This window comes from Sebastes fasciatus, chromosome 7 (genome assembly GCF_043250625.1).
Source record: "Sebastes fasciatus isolate fSebFas1 chromosome 7, fSebFas1.pri, whole genome shotgun sequence".
Taxonomy (NCBI): Eukaryota; Metazoa; Chordata; class Actinopteri; order Perciformes; family Sebastidae; genus Sebastes; species Sebastes fasciatus.
Window position 1 is genome coordinate 15,488,128 of NC_133801.1, and position 21,408 is coordinate 15,509,535.

A 21,408-nucleotide genomic window follows, 5' to 3' on the forward strand; every position below is an offset into this window, starting at 1 on the left:
TTTCATTTGTAGTGAAGCATTTTTTACATTGTGGTATTGCAACTTTGCCTTTGTAATTTTAGGATCTGAATACTTCTGCTTCTTTTACCTGCTGCTGCTTTTATCTTTGTGCCTCAGTCATGTGGTTGTGTTTCTTTGTTTTCATTTTATTGTATTTGTCGGATTGTCTGTGGTGCAGCTCCTCACCTGTGTGTGTGTGTGTGTGTGTGTGTGTGTGTGTGTTCCTCCCTTTCCTCTCCTCTAGGGAGTAGTGCTGTACAGCCGTGATAACAGGGAGCTGGATCTCCTCCTGTTCTGGGAAGTGTGTGACTTTGTGTCCAGGGTAGATCGCGTCCTGAGCCGACCCGGTGGCTCTCTGCTTCTGGCGGGCCGGAGTGGAGTGGGTCGGCACACAGCCACGTGCCTGGTGTCACACATGCATGGATACATGCTGTTCACGCCCAAAATCACCCGTGGTTATACTCTTAAGCATTTCAGCAATGATCTTAAGACGGTGAGAGTGGATTGTCTTTTTTATTGGCTCAACTGGTTCACATTGTGCCAAGCTAACCAATTTTTGCAGAATGCTCTTAGAGATAATTGGATTGTACTGGCTCACTCAAGGTTTTTTTTTTTCAGGTTTAAATTGCTGAATTGATTGTTGAATGGCCCCTGTACTTAGCAATTAAAACATACATGCACAGATAGTTTGTTAAAGGAACTTTAGGGTCAGTATACCTGTGGTGTGTCATGTTTATGTGTATATCAACCGTATACTGTATGTGTATGCATACTGTATGTGTAGGTGATGCAGCAGGCAGGTCTGGAGGGCCAACAGGTGGTTCTACTGTTGGAAGACTATCAGTTTGTTCACCCTGCTTTCTTAGAGATGGTCAACAGCCTGCTGTCATCAGGTGCGTATAGTGTTTGTTGTTTGTTTTCCTTGTCTTCCAATTCTGTGGGAACAGATTTGACTGTTTCGACCTCAAAGGGGTTACAACTTCTTTGTAGGGTTACGGTTAGATTTTGGATTAGGTTAATGTTCGTAATAAAGGAAATGTTCGACATTTTGGGAAATACACTTATTCGCTTTCTTTCGTTTGTATACTGTGTGTGTGCATTAAATCTTTTAAGTATCAGACACATTCCTATTGGAGCCCTTGTTTTGGAGTACATGTATACAGCGTATACATGGTCTGCATTTGAATATGTTATATTTTTATCATATTTTTTATGCTAAATGCCGTACCTGTGAGGGTTTCTGGACAATATCTGTTATTGTTTTGTGTTGTTAATTGATTTCCGGCAATACATATATACATACATTTGCATAAAGCAGCATAGTTGCCCACTCCCATATTCATAGGAGTATGAAATACTTGACGAATCTCCCTTTTAAGGTACATTTTGAACAGATACAAAATTTGCAATTAATTTGAGATTAATCGCGATTAACTATTTTAATCGATTGACAGCCCTAATTTAGTTTCATATAAGAGATGCTAGTGTGTAAGGACACACTGATCATTTCTTTGTGTGTTTGTGTGTGTTGTGTTTCAGGTGAAGTTCCAGGTCTATACACCCCAGAAGAACTGGAGCCTCTCCTCTCCCCCCTTAAAGATGCTGCGTCCCAGGATGGATTCACCGGACCACTCTACAACTACTTTTCTCACAGTTAGTCCTGTATATTAATCGACAGCCCAGTCTGTCTCTGTCAATTATTAATTTTTTTGGTCTGTTCCCATCTATGTGGTATATGTTGCAATCTGGTCCTCTTCTCACTGTAAAAGTCTACAACACGTGTCCTTTCTTTCTGCTGATTGTTTTATCTGTTCTCCTCTGTGATTGTACTAGACTCTATTCCTCTGCTTCCCTGCTGTGCAGCGGTGTGTTTACTGTAGAAATGGTGCAGTGTCACTGAGGTTAAGGTTGCTGCTAGGGAATACAATCAGTAGCTCTATTTTTGTCAAAGCATACCCACTAAAGACCAACTCTGTCAGGAAGGTACAAGCTAAAATGGGCAATATCAGCGGCTTTACATTGCCCCTTACTGTCTCTGTTTCCCGCTCATTTGCTGCGTCTCAAACACCATTTTGTGATAAACTCATACACTGTTTATTCCCCAACTACTGTGCTACTCTTTATGTATCACACCCCTTTAGGAATCCAGAAGAACCTCCACATTGTTCTGATCATGGACTGCTCCAACACTAACTTCACTATCAACTGTGAGAGCAACCCAGCTTTCTACCGAAAGTGTTCTGTCCAGTGGATGGAAGGATGGTCTGAAAGCAGCATGAAGAAGGTCAGTGGAGGAGGAGGAGGAGGAGGAGGAGGAACAAGTACAGTGATCAAAAACACATATTACATCTGCAATTGCTGATAAACTTCACACAGGTATGGAGAGTATGGAGATTTACCTATGCCCGGAATCATTGAAAAGACAGACTTATTCAGCCCAGACTTTGATAATATCTCTGTCGAGCTAACAATTACTCTGCCGTAGCCCCACACATACTTGTGTGGTTTACAAGTATCCAGTGACTTCATATTTAATACTGACCCTATCACCACAGGGCTTAAGAAGGGCTTACTTTTGATTAACTGTGATACCTGAAATTTACAGTCTTAAACTTGACACATAATTTTGAAAATGCAGGTGAGATAAGAAAGTTTTTAATGCATGCATCAATGCTTTCAATCTAACTTTCACATCTGGTGCATAAAACCTTGTCAGATTCCTGAGCTGCTGCTGGCAAAGACTGAAGGAGGAGGGGAAGAGAAGGGGAAAAGCTCAGGTAGGAGCACATGTTCACATATCTGTAGTAAAGGTGTATAATTATTTAGAAAATGGCCCATTTTGAATTAAATAAAAATTTTGAATTGTATGACTGTGTTTTTTATAATGATGATAGTGTTATTTTTGTAGTTCATCCCTGTCATGTCTCTAAGTCTAATTGTACTACTTTTCTGTGGATGCAGTTTGTAGACACTGAATTTAATCTCACAGTCTTCCAGTTATCATAATTACAATCTAAGTACTGTAACTTGAAAAAGATGAAAATTATTATTTATTTATTTTACAACGAATCAGTGTATGAAGTAGTTTACATATATAACGGACACCACTGACAGAAAGGTATGTTAAACATACATTTTGCACCTTTAAAACACAAAAAAAAATTTCTTCTTCATTTCCTGATGGGGATGTAACTCAGAAGCCTATTAACATGTTTTCTTGCTGCGTTTGGCTGTGCTTTATGTTTTGAAAGTAACCTCCTACATTTAAACCAGCTTCTTCATCCTCTGCTCCCAGCAGGGTCTTCTCAGGGAGACTTGTGCCGTTTGTTCCTGATGGTCCATGAATCATGCAGAGAACATGGTGCAACACCCAGCCAGTACATGGCCTTTCTGCATGTTTACACTGCATTATTTAGCCGGAAGCAGAGCCAGCTCACAACGAGACAACAGCATCTGCAGGTACAATATCAGCTATAATACAAGATCCATACGCACAAAAAACTAAGATGCATGAAAAAGTACTCACACCAAGTGGTTGTTTGATTGTTTTCCAGAAGTTCATTTAGTGGGCAGCCAAAGACAAAAAAGAGCTTTTGTGTACCTCAAAATGTAAAAGTATGATGTTTATTAACCTGGATAAGAATAACTTATGGTGTGAAACACAGATATTATATGTATGAGGTAAGTAGAACTAAACGAAAACAGTCATTAGTAGTATGCACATGCAGCATGTTGGCAAAACCTCATATGTTGGCAAACAATAGCAGGAGAATATGTATTTCTAACAGATTTTACCAAATTGTTGAGCACTGATTTCTATGTACAATAGTCTTGTACATATAAATCATCTTGATTTATTAATTACTGAATGTTTCTAATACACATTTAAAGGCTTATCTTCTCTTATTATAATCTGAAATGCAGTATAAGTGTGCACTTGCCCTTAGAATTAAGAGCACTGTTGAACTTGGTATGACATTTTCTAGATTTCTTTTTTTTTTAACTCATACATACAGTATATTACATATAGATATTCCATGCCTCCCACATCTTGTGTGTTTGCAGGCAGGTGTGTCTAAGCTGAACGAAGCTAAAGCATTGGTGGATGAGTTGAAGAGGCGGGCTGCAGAGCAGAGTGCACTGCTGAAGACTAAACAACAGGAGGCAGATTCTGCCCTGCAGGAAATTACCACCTCCATGCAGGTGTGTGTGCTTGTGTGTTTGTGACTGTGTGTATGTCAGTGTGTGACAGTGGCACACACTCAATGGCAGGCAGGACAGAGGTCCTGCAGGGATTCATGTCTCCTCCAAGTTATATCTATTCTCCACTGAACTCTCTTCTCTTCTCTTCTCTTCTCTTCTCTTCTCTTCTCTTCTCTTCTCTTCTCTTCTCTTCTCTTCTCTTCTCTTCTCTGTTATCTTTGCCTCATCTGCATTGTATTATAAAAGCAACTTTTTCTGATATTCCCATGACTGTCTCCCCTGCTGTGAAGAATATTTATTTAGTTTGTGTGCCTATGCGCATTTGTTTGTTCTTTGACTTCTCCTCCAGTGTTTTCTATCTCTGCGATATCCACGTTTCCATTTCCTCCTGTTGGCTCTGTCTGTAGGATGGATGGATGTATGGATAGATGTATGGAGGGAAAAGGGGAGCTGAACTTTCTTCATTAGTTATGATATTCTCTCTTTCTCTATGTGGGGAATTGGCTTTTTGAGTGAGATGGAGTGAAGGAGGGAGAGAGAAGAAACAAGAAACATGAGAAGGAAAAACTGTCAGCAGAGTGATAATTAACGACTACATTCATCCCTTCGGGCTGTAGCAGCTATGTCTCCTGTAGTGATGGAGACAGCAGGGAGGGTAAAAAAAGGAGGAAGACTGGGACAAAGAGATGAAGAATGGAAACAAACTAGATGGAAGAGTGATACAGGCTTGATGAAGATGGAAACATTCAGAGTAGGAAGGAGTGGAGGAGGAAAGAAAATGAGATTTGGAGAGGGAATAGGGGAAATATGTGGTGTAAATGAATGGGTCAAGGCTTGACAAGGGGAGTATTTGAGGGATGGGAAGACAGTCAATGAAGAGATTAGCTTGGGATGACGATGCGATGTGATAAGATGGATAGATTCTATGGATATAGAGGAGAGAGAGATGAATTTTATTCTGCCAAACATTCATCCTCTCTTTCTCTCTTTTCACCCTCAATGATTACTCTGACTGTCCTAAATCAAATCTTTCATCTTTACTCAGAGGACGACTGGGGCTGTATGTCTGACACATCTCAGAATTGAAGTCCGGAAAAAGAGACTCATTTACATTTTGAAAGGTTCTTTAGATAGGTGTAAGTGTAGTTTGTAAAATCTCTCGGTCGGGGGTCAAATGTTGTTGGTGAACAGCAAGTTGAAGAGAGTACACTCCATATACTGTAATATCCTACTGTTTCAGAAACATTTGAAGGCTATATTTTCCATACAACACAATAAACATCACATGATCTTTTTGCTTATCCAGAATGCCAGTGATCAGAAGACAGAGATGGAAAAGATAAAAGGGAAGATGGCTCAAGAAGTGTCCAAGATTGAAGAGAGAAAAGCCAAAATAGATCATGAGCTGAAGGAAGTGCAGGTAAGTTTGACTTGTGCTGTCACTGAGTGTGACATTATATGTCAGTTACTAGAAATACACATACATACAACTGCCTTCTACCTTCTCATTACAATCTCAGCTGTACTTAAACTTTCTTTCCTTCTGTATCCCTCCCTCTTCTTACCATTGCTGCCCTCCAGCCTTTGGTAGATGAAGCAAAGCGTGCAGTTGGAAACATCAAGCCTGAAGCTCTGTCTGAGATCCGCTCCCTTCGCATGCCCCCTGATGTCATCAGAGACATCCTAGAGGGGGTACTGAGACTGATGGGCATCTTCGACACCTCCTGGGTCAGCATGAAGAGGTGAGAAGGCGAAGACATGGCAAGGATGTGTAAAAGATGAAGAGAAAGTTACGCCGTTGGCAGCAATTGATGAGGATCTTCAACACCCTTTTGGCTTACCAAACCGAGGTGTGAGGAGGTGATGGGGTGTTTAGGGATGGATCGGGACAGAGGAAGAAGAGGATGTAAGGTTTTGCACAGCTAGGAAAGGATGTAGAGAAGGAGAAATCTTTATAACACACAAAACTTTCTTCAATTTCTGCTTAAGTTTGAGCTGTTTTCAAGATTAGGGCTGACCGGCAAACTTCGAAGCTTCGACCGTTGCCATGGTAATCAACCTCCAAATCAGTATTCGAATGCTTCGTTTTTTGTTTTGTTTTTATATAAGTATGTAATGATAAAGTATAAATCCCCAAATAACACATGAAATAAGGAATAATGCCACAACATTATTCATTATTCATATTCAACATGAATTATTATTACTATTAATCATTCTCAGAGGGATATCGCTTTTTGTTGTGTGTAGAGGTGCTTGTATGTACAGTAGTGTGGCAGTGGCACTGTCCCGGCCTCTGAAACGTGGCAGATGGAGACAGACAGTTAAAAATGTGTGTGTGTATCTCATGTACTTGTGTGTTTATGCTGCAAGACGATGTCTGTGCAATTCCTTTGTGTTTCAATGATGATTTAAATTTAGCTTTTGGTACGAGTCACTCATCTGACCGTGGGCATCTTTAGAGGGGATCAGACAGACAAAAATCATTCTGCCCTGCTTATGACTCATGTTAATTGGGTGAGCAGACTGAACTCTGAGCACTGCAAGTAACAAAGAAAGTGAGTGAGTTTGGTTTGTGTATGTGAGAGAGAGGGGCGGGGGAGATGACTCTTCATGAGTAACAAAGAGAATAAATTGCATTTGTTTACGCTTAATTAGAAATGAAAAAAACTTTCATAATTTTATGCATGAATTAACATTAATGTCCTCATTTTCTGGATAAAAAGTCACATTGTTCTCTCTCCCTCTCTAATGATCACTATCACTTCTTGACTTTGCTTTATTGCCTTGACATTTAACATCAAACTCTCACACACAATATTTATTTGCTTTATAAACCTTTTCAAACTTGACAAGTTTGGTTGTGTCAAAAATTCCATTCTAACATGCTATTTAGTACGTTGATACAGTATGTGAGATTTTTTTGTATGTCCGAAACCTTAGTATGAAACCAATAGTATGCAAATTGCGAGTACGGAAATGCTTGTCACTACGGCGGCATAAATATCCCACAATGCAATGTGGTAGTGATGACAACATTCATAACAGATGTAAATTACTGCTCAAGCCGAAAAGATCATACTCCTGTATATTCACACAAAAGTATGTTGAAAGATAGTACACATATTGGCTATGTTGTGCATAGTATGCGATTTTGGACGAAGCCCCTGTTTGTTAATGCAGTAGCTGACAGGAAGTAAACTTGGACCAAAGCTGTTGCCCTAGCAACAGAACGTAATGAAAAGGTGTATTTGTCACATGCTCATGTCCGATCTTCTCTCTTTTCCTTGTTTTTGTTTTTGTTTTCCCCTTTTTTCTGTAGCTTTCTGGCTAAGCGTGGCGTGAGGGAGGACATAGTTACATTTGAGGCGAGGAACATCACCCCTGAGATTCGCCAGAGTGTGGAAGAGCTGCTCAACAGGAACAAGGCCTCCTTCGATCCCAAGGTCAGCTAGCCACATTTGTAAAATGAATAATTAGTTGGCTGCAGATGGTTTTGTGGATGTTGTTATAACTGAGTTGTTTCTGACTTGTGATGCTGTTGTTGTTATGGTCAGAATGCAAAGCGTGCAAGTACAGCAGCTGCTCCCCTGGCTGCCTGGGTCAAAGCCAACGTCCAATACTCCCACGTCCAAGAGAGGATAGAGCCACTGCAGAGAGAGCAGGCCGGACTACTGGAGTAGGAACATAAACACACACACACACACACACACACACACACACAGAAATACCACACCACTCCAATACACAGCAGCAACGATTAGTCGATCGACAGAAAAATATTTCCTGCTATTATCTATTTTATATCATATTAAACTGAATATATTTGGGTTTTGGACTGGCACAACAAGACATTTAAAGACATCACCTTGGACTTTGAGATACTGGGATGTACATTTTTCCGTATTTTCTGACATTTTATAGACCAAACGATTCATTGATTAATCTAGAAAATAATCGGCAGATGAATCGATAATGAAAATAATCGTTAGATGCAGCCCTACTCCATATAGCACCAAAGAATGATTTTGATTGACGTCTTCAACCCAACCACACACCTGGTCCTAAGCTGTTTCAAGATGCAGTTTTTGGTAATACAAAATCCAAATTTGCCGATTTCATAAAGATTGAATGCTTGTCAGTGAGCTTTGTGGTCTTATCCTTACAGCTCGTAGCCATGCTCTCCTCCGCACATAAAGTATACACACACTTAATGATTCATATACACACTCTTGACACTGTGTTTTGGTGTGTGTGTGTCCAGAAACCTGAGGAAAACTGAGAGTAGGAAGAATAAGCTTGAGGACCAGCTCAACTCTGTCGGAGCCAAAGTCAACGAGTTGAAAGAGAAGTATGCCTCCTTCCAAATGTCCATCTATTCCTCCAGCCTTTGATCCTTCCATTTCCACTGTGTTTCACCTGTGAAACAAAACTTACTGTATGGTTGTTACCTTCCTTGTCATAAATTACCCTTTTAATGTTTTCATCATCCACCATAATTTTAACTCTTCCATCATTCCCCCTATGACTTTAAGTTGAAATGATGCAGTTTGCATAAGCTTCTGGAGCTAACTCGACTAGCAGGCTAACAATAGCGTTCCACAAGAAAAGAAATTATACACTTTTTTGTAGTTGCCCTCCCTTTTACTTTCTGCCAGCCATGCAGCATCCTCTCTATATTTTTCCACCATATAGGTATATAAACAAGGATACAAAGAATCAATAATGCCTGAAGGGCAGGTCTTTTCCACTTTCTTTTGGCTGGACATTGGCCAGACACTCTACTTATCAGGTCATAGTTCAACAAAGGTGAACTTCACACTGCAAGTGTGACCGAACCCTTGTGCTTTCTCTGTTGCTCTTTCCTCCAACATCTTCAACCTTTGCTTCCTCCAACCGTCTGCCCTGCTATTTATCTTCTTATCCTTCCCTGTTCGTACAGTACGATCATTTCTTAACCGTGTGAGTTGAACAGAAAGATTTCTTACTTGCACCGGCCATTCCTCTCCTCTCCTCTCCTCTCCCTCCATAGTCTCTTGGCACCTTGCCTCACCTCGCTTCACCTCACCTCACCTCGCTTCACCTCACCTCACCTCGCTTCACCTCACCTCACCTCGCTTCACCTCACATCACCTCACACTGTATTGTGTTAGGAGCCTCAGATGGTTTATACATGAGAGAAATGTTTTCAATCTATTTAATCTATGTTTATTAGATTAAACAAATATCAGAATGTCAGTCTTAGAAATCTCCAATGATCCCACATCAAACACATTTCCCTACTTGCTGATCTCTTTTCCTCCTCCTCGCTCTTTCCTCAGGTTTCAGTGTCACACCACAGAGGCAGCAAAGTTGGAGGCTGAGGTGACAAAAGCTCAAGACACGATCACCGCCGCCCAGCAGCTCATATCACAACTGGACGGAGAACACACGCGGTGGAACGCACAGGTAGTTTGATGTATGAGTGTGTTGACGTGTGTATTGGTGTGGGAGGTTATACACATTTACTAAGAATGGTGCTCATTTACCATGTAAGAGCAACAGGATGTGGTGTGTGTGTGTGTGTGTGTGTGTGTGTGTGTGTGTGTGTGTGTGTTTGACAGGAGGGATGCATCCTGCTGTCTTGGGTCCCTTCTGGCTGTTTTTACTCCTCTCTGCAGCATCTGTCTGCACCTTAATTAAAACACTCAATCTCTTCCTGACACACACACCCTCACACTCGCTGCCTCCCTCAAGGCTCGCACCAAATAGCCAGTTTACTCTCTACTCACGTATTTCCATATACTCACATACACACGCGCTTCATCCCTAACGCTTTTGCACACTATGCGGTAGCTGTGGTTCACTATATGTTAATGCCTCTAGTGTTTCAAGGGAAGGAAGAGCCACATACAGTAGAGAGAGGGGTACGCAACTACAGAGTGGTGCAGCAATAGATGCGTGTTTTGAGTTGATGTATAGAATGTGGCAGGATGTTTGACAGTATTAATTCAGTAGAGATTACATGGTTCTGAATAGGGATGCACTGATCCGACTTTTTCAGTCCCAATACCGATACCTGGGCTTTGGGTATCGGCCGATATCGAGTACCGATCCGATACCAGTGTTTAATTAATAAGCTGTATGCCTCACTGTGTGGAAGTGACTGGGATCATTCTTTTATGTGTAAAGAAACATCAGGCTTGACTTAAACATTGCTATTCTTACTTTGTAAAACAGGGGGTCATAAGGGTTGACAATTAAGCCTGATGCATAGTTATTCGCCAAACATGTGGGTTTGTGATCGCCCTGACATGCTACTAGACTCAAAGAAATCCTGTTCAACATAGAAATAACAGCAGTAATGTCACATTAGCATAATGTGCAAGTGCGTGACTGTGTTCCTGCATTTGTAGGTAACTTATCTTGTGTTCTTGTCAGAATTAGTGCAGACTTTTTGGATTATTTGGGGCTATGAGTTTGGGGGAGGGAATAAGGAGTCACATGCTAATGTATGCCCACGTGGGTCAGGTTACTTACTTCTCATTTTCTTCCATCTTTCTCTTCTTTCATACGTACCCTTACATTCTTCCCTGTGATTCCTCCCAATCCTCGCGGTGCCCTTCCCTATCTTGTCTTCCTCTTTTCATACTGTTTTCACCCTAATAACCTGCCTATCTCTCTTTCTATCAGATGTCTGAGATAAAGAATGAGTTGGATACACTCCCCATGAGGGCCATGCTTGCTGCGGCCTTCATCACCTATCTGTCTGCAGCTCCTGAAGACCGTAGGAAACACTGTCAAGAGACATGGATGGCCCAATCTGGACTACAGAGTAAATATACTACTACTACTAATACTTGAGGCTAACACACTAGCACAGGCATATGCCAACCCCTGTGCTAAACAGCCTACACAAATCTACTGCTACCCACACAAATGGCACAATACACTGTGTTGATACAGATGGTGTATACACAACACTTGCAAGTACTGATTAAATAATTCTGAAAGTGGAGATTGTTAGAATTGCTTGATCACCATTTAAAGCTTCAGTAAGCAACACATTTTTTGGCATCATTGGGCAAAAATTCCATAATAACCTTTCAGCATATTGTAATTCAGGTGTTTTGAGAGAAAACTAGACTTCTGCACCTCCTCATGGCTCTGTTTTCAGGCTTTAAAAAATCTAGCCCGTGACGGAAGACTTTGGCCAATCACAGGTCATTTCAGAGAGAGAGCGTTCCTATTGGCTGTGCTCCGTCTTGCGGGCAATGCTTGGTTTTTCCTCAGCAGATCTCAACATGGCTGCCGGGTCACAAACTTTCTCATTTTACTGCTAAACAGTACACTACAAGATGTTTCTGAAAACATTTGAGGCGAGAAATAGGCATTAACGTAACATAATATTGATTCATATTTGATCAGCGCTGCCTAGTTTGACCGACGGAAGCTAGATGGCAGACTCCAGATCAGCTCTGACTGGTTGCTTTCCTCCGGTCTGTGAAATCTTGCAGATGCCATTAGGAGCACCGGAGGACACAGAGGCACATGATTTTTTTCAGATTGTCTCATGCACTACTGTCAGGATATAGTGACCTTTTTTAATCATATTTGCTCCTTTTCTACCCACTGCAGCTTTAACTAGTAAACACTCCACATCTACAATTTACACCAAAGTAACTACATAACTTCCCAATCATGTTGATGTTTCGTCTTTAATCCCTCAGTTAGTAAAAAAGCATCTTTACTTTCAGTCATGTGACTAAACTAACAAATACTCACATGAAAAACGCCATCTATCATTAAGTATTACACTATTTAATAATATAAATCCTATTTTTCATTTAATTGTACTTCTCATATGCCAAGCATAACCACCTTAATTAAGCAGCTCTTATATTCAGATATTAATATTCCATCCACACAAATTAACCTGTAAAATATGTGCAAAGTCTCTTTCAGCACTAATTATTGTTTTAATTATAGCTCTGACCATATAATTCTGCTTGGCAACCTCTTTCCCAGATTGCTTCAGCATGTAGTCATCCAGTTGACCCACTATTGTTTCTAAATCCTTATGCACATTGAATGGCTTCTCTGCAAATTGGTTGTTAAGATTACTTAGTGACCCCACTTATAGTGTAATATTATGTGTTTAGGTACTATTGATGAATTGGGACTTGTTGACAGTAACTTCTAATATCGGCGGTTTGCTTAAAATTACCAACACTGTTTTCAGTGAGCAAATATGAAAACGACAAATAAGCATATGCATTTGTGTTGTGTGTGTTTGTATCAGAGTTTGACTTGCGGTCATTCCTGTGCTCGGAGAGTGAGCAGTTGATCTGGAAGAGTCAAGGGCTGCCGTCCGATGACCTATCCATGGAGAATGCACTTGTCATACTGCAGGTTAGACATCCATTTGCCTGTCTGTCAAATCTAATTAATGTCTCTACTTTTGTTTTAATTCCCTTGATTACAGTTCTGCGTTGTCACAGAAGGATCTACAGTATGTTATTAGAGCAATTTAATCACCAATTTCCATTTCTTTCTCTACCCACTTCTTTTAGATTTTGTGTGGAGGAAGTTATTGCAAACTATTGTTATATTAGCTTACAATAAATCTTTGTCATAATGTGTTGATTGCACTTTTTTTTAAAGAAAATTCATCAAAGTGAAACAAACTTGTAACAGCTATTAAAGGGGCTCTATTTAAGAATCAGAAATTGCTTGTTAACAGTGACACCTGTGGCTGTTAAGTCCTGTTACTCACGCTGGCGCTTGTGCTTGCACTTGTGCTCGCGCTTGTGCTTGCACTACACAGAGGCGAGCGAGCATCAGTCAAAACAATGAGGTGACACTCGAGACTGAACGTGATTGAGAGCTAAAACCACAATATAACTATATATTTCACATGCTTGTCAGTAATGTTAGCTTACCTGTCCAATAGGAATTTTGACAGCTCGAGGTCTGTTTTGATACCCGAAACCAGACGAATGTCCCTCCATGAATCGAAGGCGTGGCCGATGTTGATCCGAGTTTTTCCCCCCGACGTCGGTCACATTCCTGTTTTGCAAGACGGGCTTCACTAGATATAACTTTGTTTTTTTGTGCTTCCGTGGAGTTTGTGTTGGAATCTGAGTTGTGGTGGGGGTTGGTCATTTGTTGACGTTAGCGGACTCCATTTCTAACCAAACGTTAGCTGCAGAGAGTAAAGGCACTCGCGATCGTGCATGACATTCCATCCGTTGGATTTTCTCGGAAAAATCGGCCCACATTTTACACATTAAAAAGAGTCTACAGGCTGATAGAGGAAACTCAGAAAGTCACGGAAGGTCTCAGTTTTTAGGTTAGGTTACAACCCTGTTCACACATTGGCAATAAAAAATGATTAGAACCTGTTATACATGTACAAACTTACATACAGTCCCTTTAATAGTCATATTAAGAATTCTGCCCTTGTTGCCATTCATCTGTCCTCCATTTGTCAGTATTGTCTTTTGTTTTTACCATTGCTGCCTTCAGATCAATGCACTCAAGTTACGGGTAAGAAGTTGTTCCATCATTCATCCTTGTAGCCCACTCTTTAGTGTAGCCTCTCTGTTTCTCTCACTGTCTGCGTGTGTGTGTGTCTCCCTTACAAGTTTGTGATTATTGTCATTACACTTAAACTACCATACACAATACAAAGCAATGGAAATCGTACACACACACCCACCAGGATTACCTCTAGCAGTATAAATATTGGACAACTGACAACTGAACCATCTCAGTCATGCAGCCTCTTTTGTATAGATCTACAGAGAGGATTAAGGAAATGCAGCATATTGAAAAATCCCTTCAGGAATAGTAGTAAATGTATGCGTACTGAGTTAGTTGCTGACTATTAAAGAAATAGATAGGATATACATGTAGATGTCCACACACAAAAGAAACCAGAATCAGGTTACTTGTATCAGTACGCTAAGTAAGATAAGGCTAGGGGGGGGATAAACAGACAAATAAGCAGGTTTGAGAAAGAGAATCCTTGAGCAAGAGACCGTGAAATGGAAGAGCACAGGATGAAAAGAGGGTGGTGGACTTCATTCTTTTGCCTGACATAGGAGTGACACTGGTCGATAAGCATGACAGCAGTAAGACAGGACTGAACTACATGCGCACACCTCCTTTTTGTCAGTAACTGAGCCTCTTTCTAAGTAAAACCATCCCAAAACAACTTACCCTGAAACACAGTTCTTTCTTGTTGTTCTATACTCAGAGTGTTGCCTGTCCGTTCCTGATCGACCCGTCATCCCGAGCTACTGAGTGGCTACGCACACATCTCCAACAGCACAGACTAGAGGTTATCAACCAACAGGTAAAGACGAACACAATCATGCACACAATAGAAGTCATTTTCACACACATGCACACTGATGAAAAATCAATCAACCCTAAATCGAACCTATCGGTGAGGTAACTTTTATGTCTGCAGGAGCTTGTAAAGCCAATGCTCTCATACATTTCTTTGAAGTTTTTCATTAGATGCTCTTGATTGTTCTTTTTCGTCTTGTCTGATGAATCCAAATCTATTAGAAGTCCATTAGTAAACCCTTATCATTTAGATGCCACCACTATTTGACAGAGCGTTTGATTAAGCCACCTTCACCTTACTCCTCAGTCCAGTCGTTGATTTTAACAAATGATATGATTACATTAATCAATGTTGATCTGTATTACTCATTACTTACTAATCACTAGTTAGCAATTGCAAAATTAGTGTCATTATTTATTGCACCCTTAAAGCAGTGATTCAGATGTTGAGGCATGGTGCCCTTAAGGAGACGTAATATCTCCTTTGTCTTCAGTGTGTCTTCTACTTTATAAGAGCACTGTCCTGCATAAAGCCACTGTAATCTCTGCTCTGTCCACCAGGCAAAGGATACTTTAGGTGTTGCAGCAACATTTTCATCATCCCATCTGTTTTGCTATGATGATTTAGGCATCTACAGTATGTGAATCTATTCAGCTGCCAGTTTATTAGTTAGCCAGTTTAGTTTATAATACACCTAAATCCTACTTTCATGAAGGTTATACTGTTCAGTTTTTGTTGAGACTGTTTTAGAGAGGTGTTGTTTCAACACCACCACCAGTAAAGCAACCTTAAAAAAGAAAAAGAAAACTATCATTTACCTTTTTCTTTTTTAAACGATACATGTTTTAATTGTTATAAGGGATAATAATGATATTGCTCTGATATGTTACAGAGTACTCTGTCATCATCCAAACTATAATTCATGGTATTCTTGCAATTGTGTGCTTGCTCTCTATAGGATAGTAACTTCATGACATCCCTGGAGCTGGCGGTCAGATTTGGAAAAACCCTTATCATCCAAGAGATGGATGGAGTTGAACCAGTGCTCTACCCGCTGCTGAGGAGGGACCTCATAGCACAGGGTATGCACACACTCACAGACACCATTTTCATGCACAGTGGGTGTGCGAAAAATGATTGATTCTGCATCACCGACCACTGGTTGCTAACTAAAAAGCCGAACGCTCGCCTCTATCTGACGGGCACTTTTCTACACTGTAGTATCTACTCAAGTTTAATTGAGCAATTATGACTTGTTAGTGAAGAACTTTCAAGTTATGAATTTGCTTTAATTGTGGTTATGATATGTATAATATCAATGTAAGCTCAATATTTGGGCAATGCTGAAGCCACTGGGGCTATAGAAACAGAGAGGCAAATGGCAAAGAGTGTGAGAGTGTTGCAGATGACTCAAGAAAGACATACTTGAACAAAGAAAAGGGTAAATACATACAGATAATTAAAAAAGAAGTTTGTCACACTATCGATGCTGTCATTTAATATCACTCTTTCGTACATAAAACAATGTTTTTCATGTGTCAATACTCATTATTTGTATCAGCACAGATCTAGACCCTTTAGAAACAGGGTGGTAGTTTCTCAGTAGGAGCTTATTTATTGAGTTTCCATGGATGTCTCAGTCTTTGTTCCTCTAGAATGAGAACTGTAAGTAAACAGAGCATAAATACACTTTTTATAAATCAATTATTTTACCCTAGTGCTGTCATAATCTGTTGCAAGTTCATGCTTATGACATTCATACACATACAGTACATACACACACCAAACATGTCCTGGTTGACACACTTAAATTACATAATTCCTCTTTACACAGGGGATAATTAATTCCATCATTTAAAACATGTGACTCTTCATGCATGTATTATTCATATATGTGTGCACCATCGTTTTAATGCACAGGCTTACCGGGGCGCAAGCCTCGGGGCCCAATGACGTAAAAGGACCCACGAGGCTCGGTAGGGAAAATAGAAATAAAATTCACACGCTACCGGGCGCTCAACGGGATGTTCTGCGCGTAAAGACGCAACAGCTGCAGGGTTTTTTTTTCACTCCCACACAACCTGCCAGGAGAGAAAAACACTTTTTCTAGCAGCTGTATATCTGACTGAGATCTGTGTCTTTTACTTACTGACTGACTGACTGACTGAGTGAAGGACGAGAGGCGACTGACGCAAGTAAAGGGAAGGAAATTCTCCATTGACACTGGTGACATAGACGCTCTCTCCCTCTGGATTTGCCTGCATTATGTGTGAGAGAGATGAACATTGGCCCACAGTGAGCTGGCCTGTATCTTTTGGTGACACAATTCATGTATGTGCTTCACTATGGGCTTATAATGATTATATGACATGTATTTGGTGCTACAACATTCAATCATGAGTGAATGTTGATGCATTATTGTATTATTGAAAAAGCCTTGAAAACGTTGTAGCCCCACACCCCATGGTGCTTTAATGCAGCCTTGTGTGTGTTATCAATGTGCTTAACAAAGTTGAAAGACGAGCGCATTTGTGAAACATCAAACACTCTTTCCATGGTCATTTTAAGAAATGATTGTAGTTATATGTAGTATAACTTTAATCCAACGTAAACAGAAAGAGTGGTTGTTTGAGCCACTGAAGAATTCAGACATCTGAAATACTCTGTTATCGGACATTGTTCTATAAAATCGGCATGCAGATGTGCTCTATTCTGCTTTATTCTTTCTATTTTATGGATAAATGCTACTTGAAATTCTTTAATAACATTAAAAAGAGATACACAAAATATACATCTTATGTTTATGCACGGCTGTTTTTGAATCTGCGCTTCTAATTTCTCTTGTGGTATTTTAGTTTCTTGGCTCAGATAATTGCATACCAATCACAGCTGCAGGTACGCGTAAACAGAGGTTGGACCTGTGAAAATGAGGGTGATTCATGAGGCTCTGAATCATCCAGGGCGAGGCGGTTGTCTATTTGAAGCTGAATTGGAAAGAGTGGGGGCAGAGAAAGTGTATGAAAGGGCAAGTTATCCACTTAAGAGTAGTGTTGAACAGGATGGAAAAAAAGAGTCGAGACAAAGGCGTAGCAGTACTGCATTGCAGACATCTAGGAGACAGAGAGTAGATTAGAAAGTATTGGGTGAGGACAGGATTTAAAGTGGACACTGAAGACAAAGTCACAAGCCTGTATGATACAGTATATGTTGTTAACGGAGTCTCTTTTTCTTCCTGTCCAATTTGGACACACCCAGGTCCAAGATATGTGGTTCAGATAGGAGACAAGGTCATTGATTACAATGAGGACTTCCGCCTCTTTCTGGCAACACGGAATCCCGCCCCCTTCATCCCCCCTGATGCTGTTTCCGTGGTTACAGAGGTCAACTTCACTACCACCAGGGCAGGCTTGCGAGGACAGGTAACCCATGTAACCCACACTGAAGCGCTTTTATAGTGATAATTAGTGGTGGATGAAGTACCTGAAAGTGACACTTAAGTAAAAGTACAGATATCTAACCAGAAAATGACTTTAGTAGAAGTTATAGTCACCTATTGGAATATTATTTGAGTCTTAAAGTATCTGATATTTACTATACTTAAGTATCAAAAGTAATTTTCTGATATTAAATGTACTTAAGTATTGAAAGTAACAAAGTATTATTACTTTGTAACATTACGCCACTTGTAATAATACAGTGTATGTACAGATCATGTACTGTATGTTGTTGTTTGTCCACTTGCCCATTTGTTTGTGCTTGTGTGTGTCTTTGTGATAGCTGCTAGCCTTGACCATCCAGCAGGAGAAGCCAGAATTGGAGACTGAAAAAACAAGACTGCTACAACAAGAGGAAGACAAGAAGATACAGCTGGCTCAGTTGGAAGAATCACTGTTAGAGGTACACAGGCAGACAAATAGCATACAATGTGAAAACTTCTACCTTTTGGTGTACATTTAGAGCTTGTTGCATGGGGCAGCACCCTATACTGTATCATGTATATGACAGTACTCCTACAAAAGCAAAATTATGTACCCCAGTGATAATAAATGTAGCTTTAATCAATATATAATCATTAGACAATGTTGAGGAAATCAATGTGCGACTCGCTTTTCTCCCAATTTGGATTGCTCATTTCCCCCTGCACTGCAGACCATTGTTAAGTCTCGCTGTTGGTTTGACGACAGTGTAGTAGACAGAATGAGACAATGTGTACAGACCGAGCAGAACGAGTTGCAAGTGCTGCAACAAGGATGTGATCTGTCACCGGCTTCCCTCCCGTGAACTCTGCCTGTTGAGTTTGATTGAGCGCTCAGCCAAGCCGGAAGCACCACTGCTGGGTATTGAACCCACGTCTCTGTGGTGGTGAAGCAGTGCTTTTTCAGGAGTTAGTCGGGAGTGAAACCACAAACTTTCTTGCATTGCATTTCGTCACACTTGTTCATGAATTTCAAACTTGTACAGAGAAATTTGTAGGCAGGTGTTAGGTCATTTTACATCCCCAGTAATGAGAATATGGAGCCAAAACATCAGATTGTTACTGTCCAAATACTTAATGGGGCTCCCTGTATTTCACATTCAAACACATACACACAGTTGATGAACACTGTGACACATAGACACTCAACCTAATGATAATTTTTTCGTGCATACAGTCTAAGGGAAATTTGGACACACACACACACACACACACACACACACACACACACACACACCCCCATGGATAGTGCCAAGAGCAGGATGTCAGAGCTTCAGTGGTACTAGACATGTAATTATTCCAGAATTGTAGGAGCATATTCGATTTGACATTTCCATGCTCCGCTGCTTTCTCATATATTTTATTTGAATTTATTTGAATAAATTCTATCATTTCGTTTCAGAGAATAGATTCCACCGGATGAAGCGGGCGAGTCGAGCCTGAAAAAATAAAAAAATGCCCCACATCAGGCTATTATAAAATGACAACTCTTGCCCCTGTAACTTTTATCAGATCACAGATTTCAGCCAATTGACAGATACATGACAGCATTACTTCTTGTGCAACCCCGCCCACCCATCTTTTCTCTTTCTCTCTTACTTATCAATTATTCCCTTTCCGATCCTGTCTAATCCTTGTCATATCTTTTGTTTGTACCTGTTTGTCTTTTTCCTGTGTCAGACCCTGGCTACAGCTAAGGGTAATATTCTGGAGAACAGGGAGCTGATAGACAGTTTGAACCAGACCAAGTCAAGCAGTGCCCTGATCCAGGAGTCACTGTTGGAATCGCACCGGCTGCAGGCGTCCCTGGACCAGGTACTGTACCTCAGGCACACATGCACGCATACACACACACACACAAAATCTGAAAAAATGCCAGGAAAAATTGTTCATGGCCTACCTCGCTGCACCACTGTTTAAAGGGATAGTTCAGGTGTTTTGAAGTGGGTTTGTATGAGATACTTATCCATAGTCAGTGTATTACCTACAGTAGATGGTGGTCGGCACGCCCCCAGTTTGGAGAAACAGACAGGAGTATCAGCACAGGAGCAATGCAATCTACTGCTGTGGATGGGGGCAGCAGCAAAACGTATTTTAGCCACCTAAAAGAAAGACACCTCAAAAAAATCGATATCCGTTTAAGTATACGCTATATTTTTTATATTTTCACCGCTTTACCTTGCTGTCAGACAGCCCTTTCAGATGGGGAACTGAACTGAAAGTCAGATATTAAGTTTCACTTTCAGTTCAGTTCCCCGTCGGAAAATATTAAATATAATTATGTATAAGTAAGTATATGTACACTTAAACAGATAGTGATTTTTTTAGGTGGGCTTTTCTTTCAGGTGGCTAAAATATGTTTTACTGCTGCCCCGTCCACAGCAGTACATTGCTTTGCTCCCGTGTCGGCACTCTGGTATGTTTCTCTAAACTGGGGGCGTGCCGACCGTCATTTACTGTAGGTACTACACTGACTATGGATAAGTACCTCATACAACCTCACTTCAAAACACCCAAACTATCCCTTTAAATCTTTTGATTAATTTTTTTAAAGCCGTGTTGGTCATGAAAAAAATGAAAGAGTAATATCAGAGGAGAATCAGTATTAACCAGTGGATCACTGTAGTTTAATCACCAATCCCTTCACAACGACTGCTATACTTTTCTACTTCACTGATGAGAAAGAGATAGAATGGGGATGGAGATTGAGGGCTGTGACGGAGAGAGAGCGAGCACACACGACAGAGAGACTAAGGTAGAAGGAGGCATATGACAGAGAAAGTACACAAATAACGACAGTCAGAGATTCAGATAGATTGTGTTGAATGTGTAATGACATGTATTCCCAGTCTGCAAATGTAAGATGTTTCCACTTTTGTTTAATTTCTGGAACATCAATACGTTTACTGAAATTGATATTATTTACAATTATGCAGTATTATCTAGTATTTGGGCACAAACATTTCACCTCATTTGAGTGGTCTACTCACAGCCACTCGCAGTTTGTACAGACATCAGATTACGTAGCTGCACAAGGATCTATTGTAGATGCATTATACAGTCATCCTCTAGGGCGCAGTGTTACACCAGAACTGTTTTAGTCATTTTCTCGTTGCTTTTATTTATTTATCTCATATGCACCTCCCTGTTTTTTTCTCACATTTCCTGTCTTATCACACCTCATGTTGTCTATCCTCATTTCTCTCTCTCTCCTTCCATCTCGATTGAAATAAACAATTTCTATTCTACCTTTCTTCGTATCCATCCCCATATAAATCCCTTTCCCTGCCATCCATCCATCTGTGGTATCTTCTGTAACTCTCTAAAACATCTGTGGTTCTTTTTCTGCTGCGTCTTGGTTTCTTTCTCAACCCCCTTTCTCTCTGTCCTTTCT

The 21,408-nt window shown here is 40.5% G+C and overlaps 1 protein-coding gene across 5 annotated transcripts in view; it reads left to right on the forward strand.

Moving 5' to 3' along the window:
* Positions 1–21,408, forward strand: part of dync2h1 (dynein cytoplasmic 2 heavy chain 1) — a 117,905-nt gene that overhangs the window by 42,217 nt on the left and 54,280 nt on the right. For 3 of the 5 annotated variants that reach the window (XM_074641846.1, XM_074641849.1, XM_074641850.1), the window contains exons 54-74: positions 245–493; positions 785–893; positions 1,540–1,653; positions 2,142–2,284; positions 2,717–2,777; positions 3,296–3,459; positions 4,066–4,203; positions 5,510–5,623; positions 5,785–5,945; positions 7,526–7,649; positions 7,761–7,882; positions 8,468–8,554; positions 9,525–9,651; positions 10,876–11,017; positions 12,485–12,594; positions 13,711–13,731; positions 14,444–14,542; positions 15,498–15,621; positions 17,795–17,958; positions 18,317–18,436; positions 19,695–19,829. In XM_074641846.1, the coding sequence (XP_074497947.1) occupies positions 245–493; positions 785–893; positions 1,540–1,653; positions 2,142–2,284; positions 2,717–2,777; positions 3,296–3,459; positions 4,066–4,203; positions 5,510–5,623; positions 5,785–5,945; positions 7,526–7,649; positions 7,761–7,882; positions 8,468–8,554; positions 9,525–9,651; positions 10,876–11,017; positions 12,485–12,594; positions 13,711–13,731; positions 14,444–14,542; positions 15,498–15,621; positions 17,795–17,958; positions 18,317–18,436; positions 19,695–19,829 (2,628 nt within the window). The remainder of the gene's footprint in view (positions 1–244; positions 494–784; positions 894–1,539; positions 1,654–2,141; positions 2,285–2,716; positions 2,778–3,295; positions 3,460–4,065; positions 4,204–5,509; positions 5,624–5,784; positions 5,946–7,525; positions 7,650–7,760; positions 7,883–8,467; positions 8,555–9,524; positions 9,652–10,875; positions 11,018–12,484; positions 12,595–13,710; positions 13,732–14,443; positions 14,543–15,497; positions 15,622–17,794; positions 17,959–18,316; positions 18,437–19,694; positions 19,830–21,408) is intronic. The other 2 variants (XM_074641847.1, XM_074641848.1) reach the window with 2 other exon arrangements.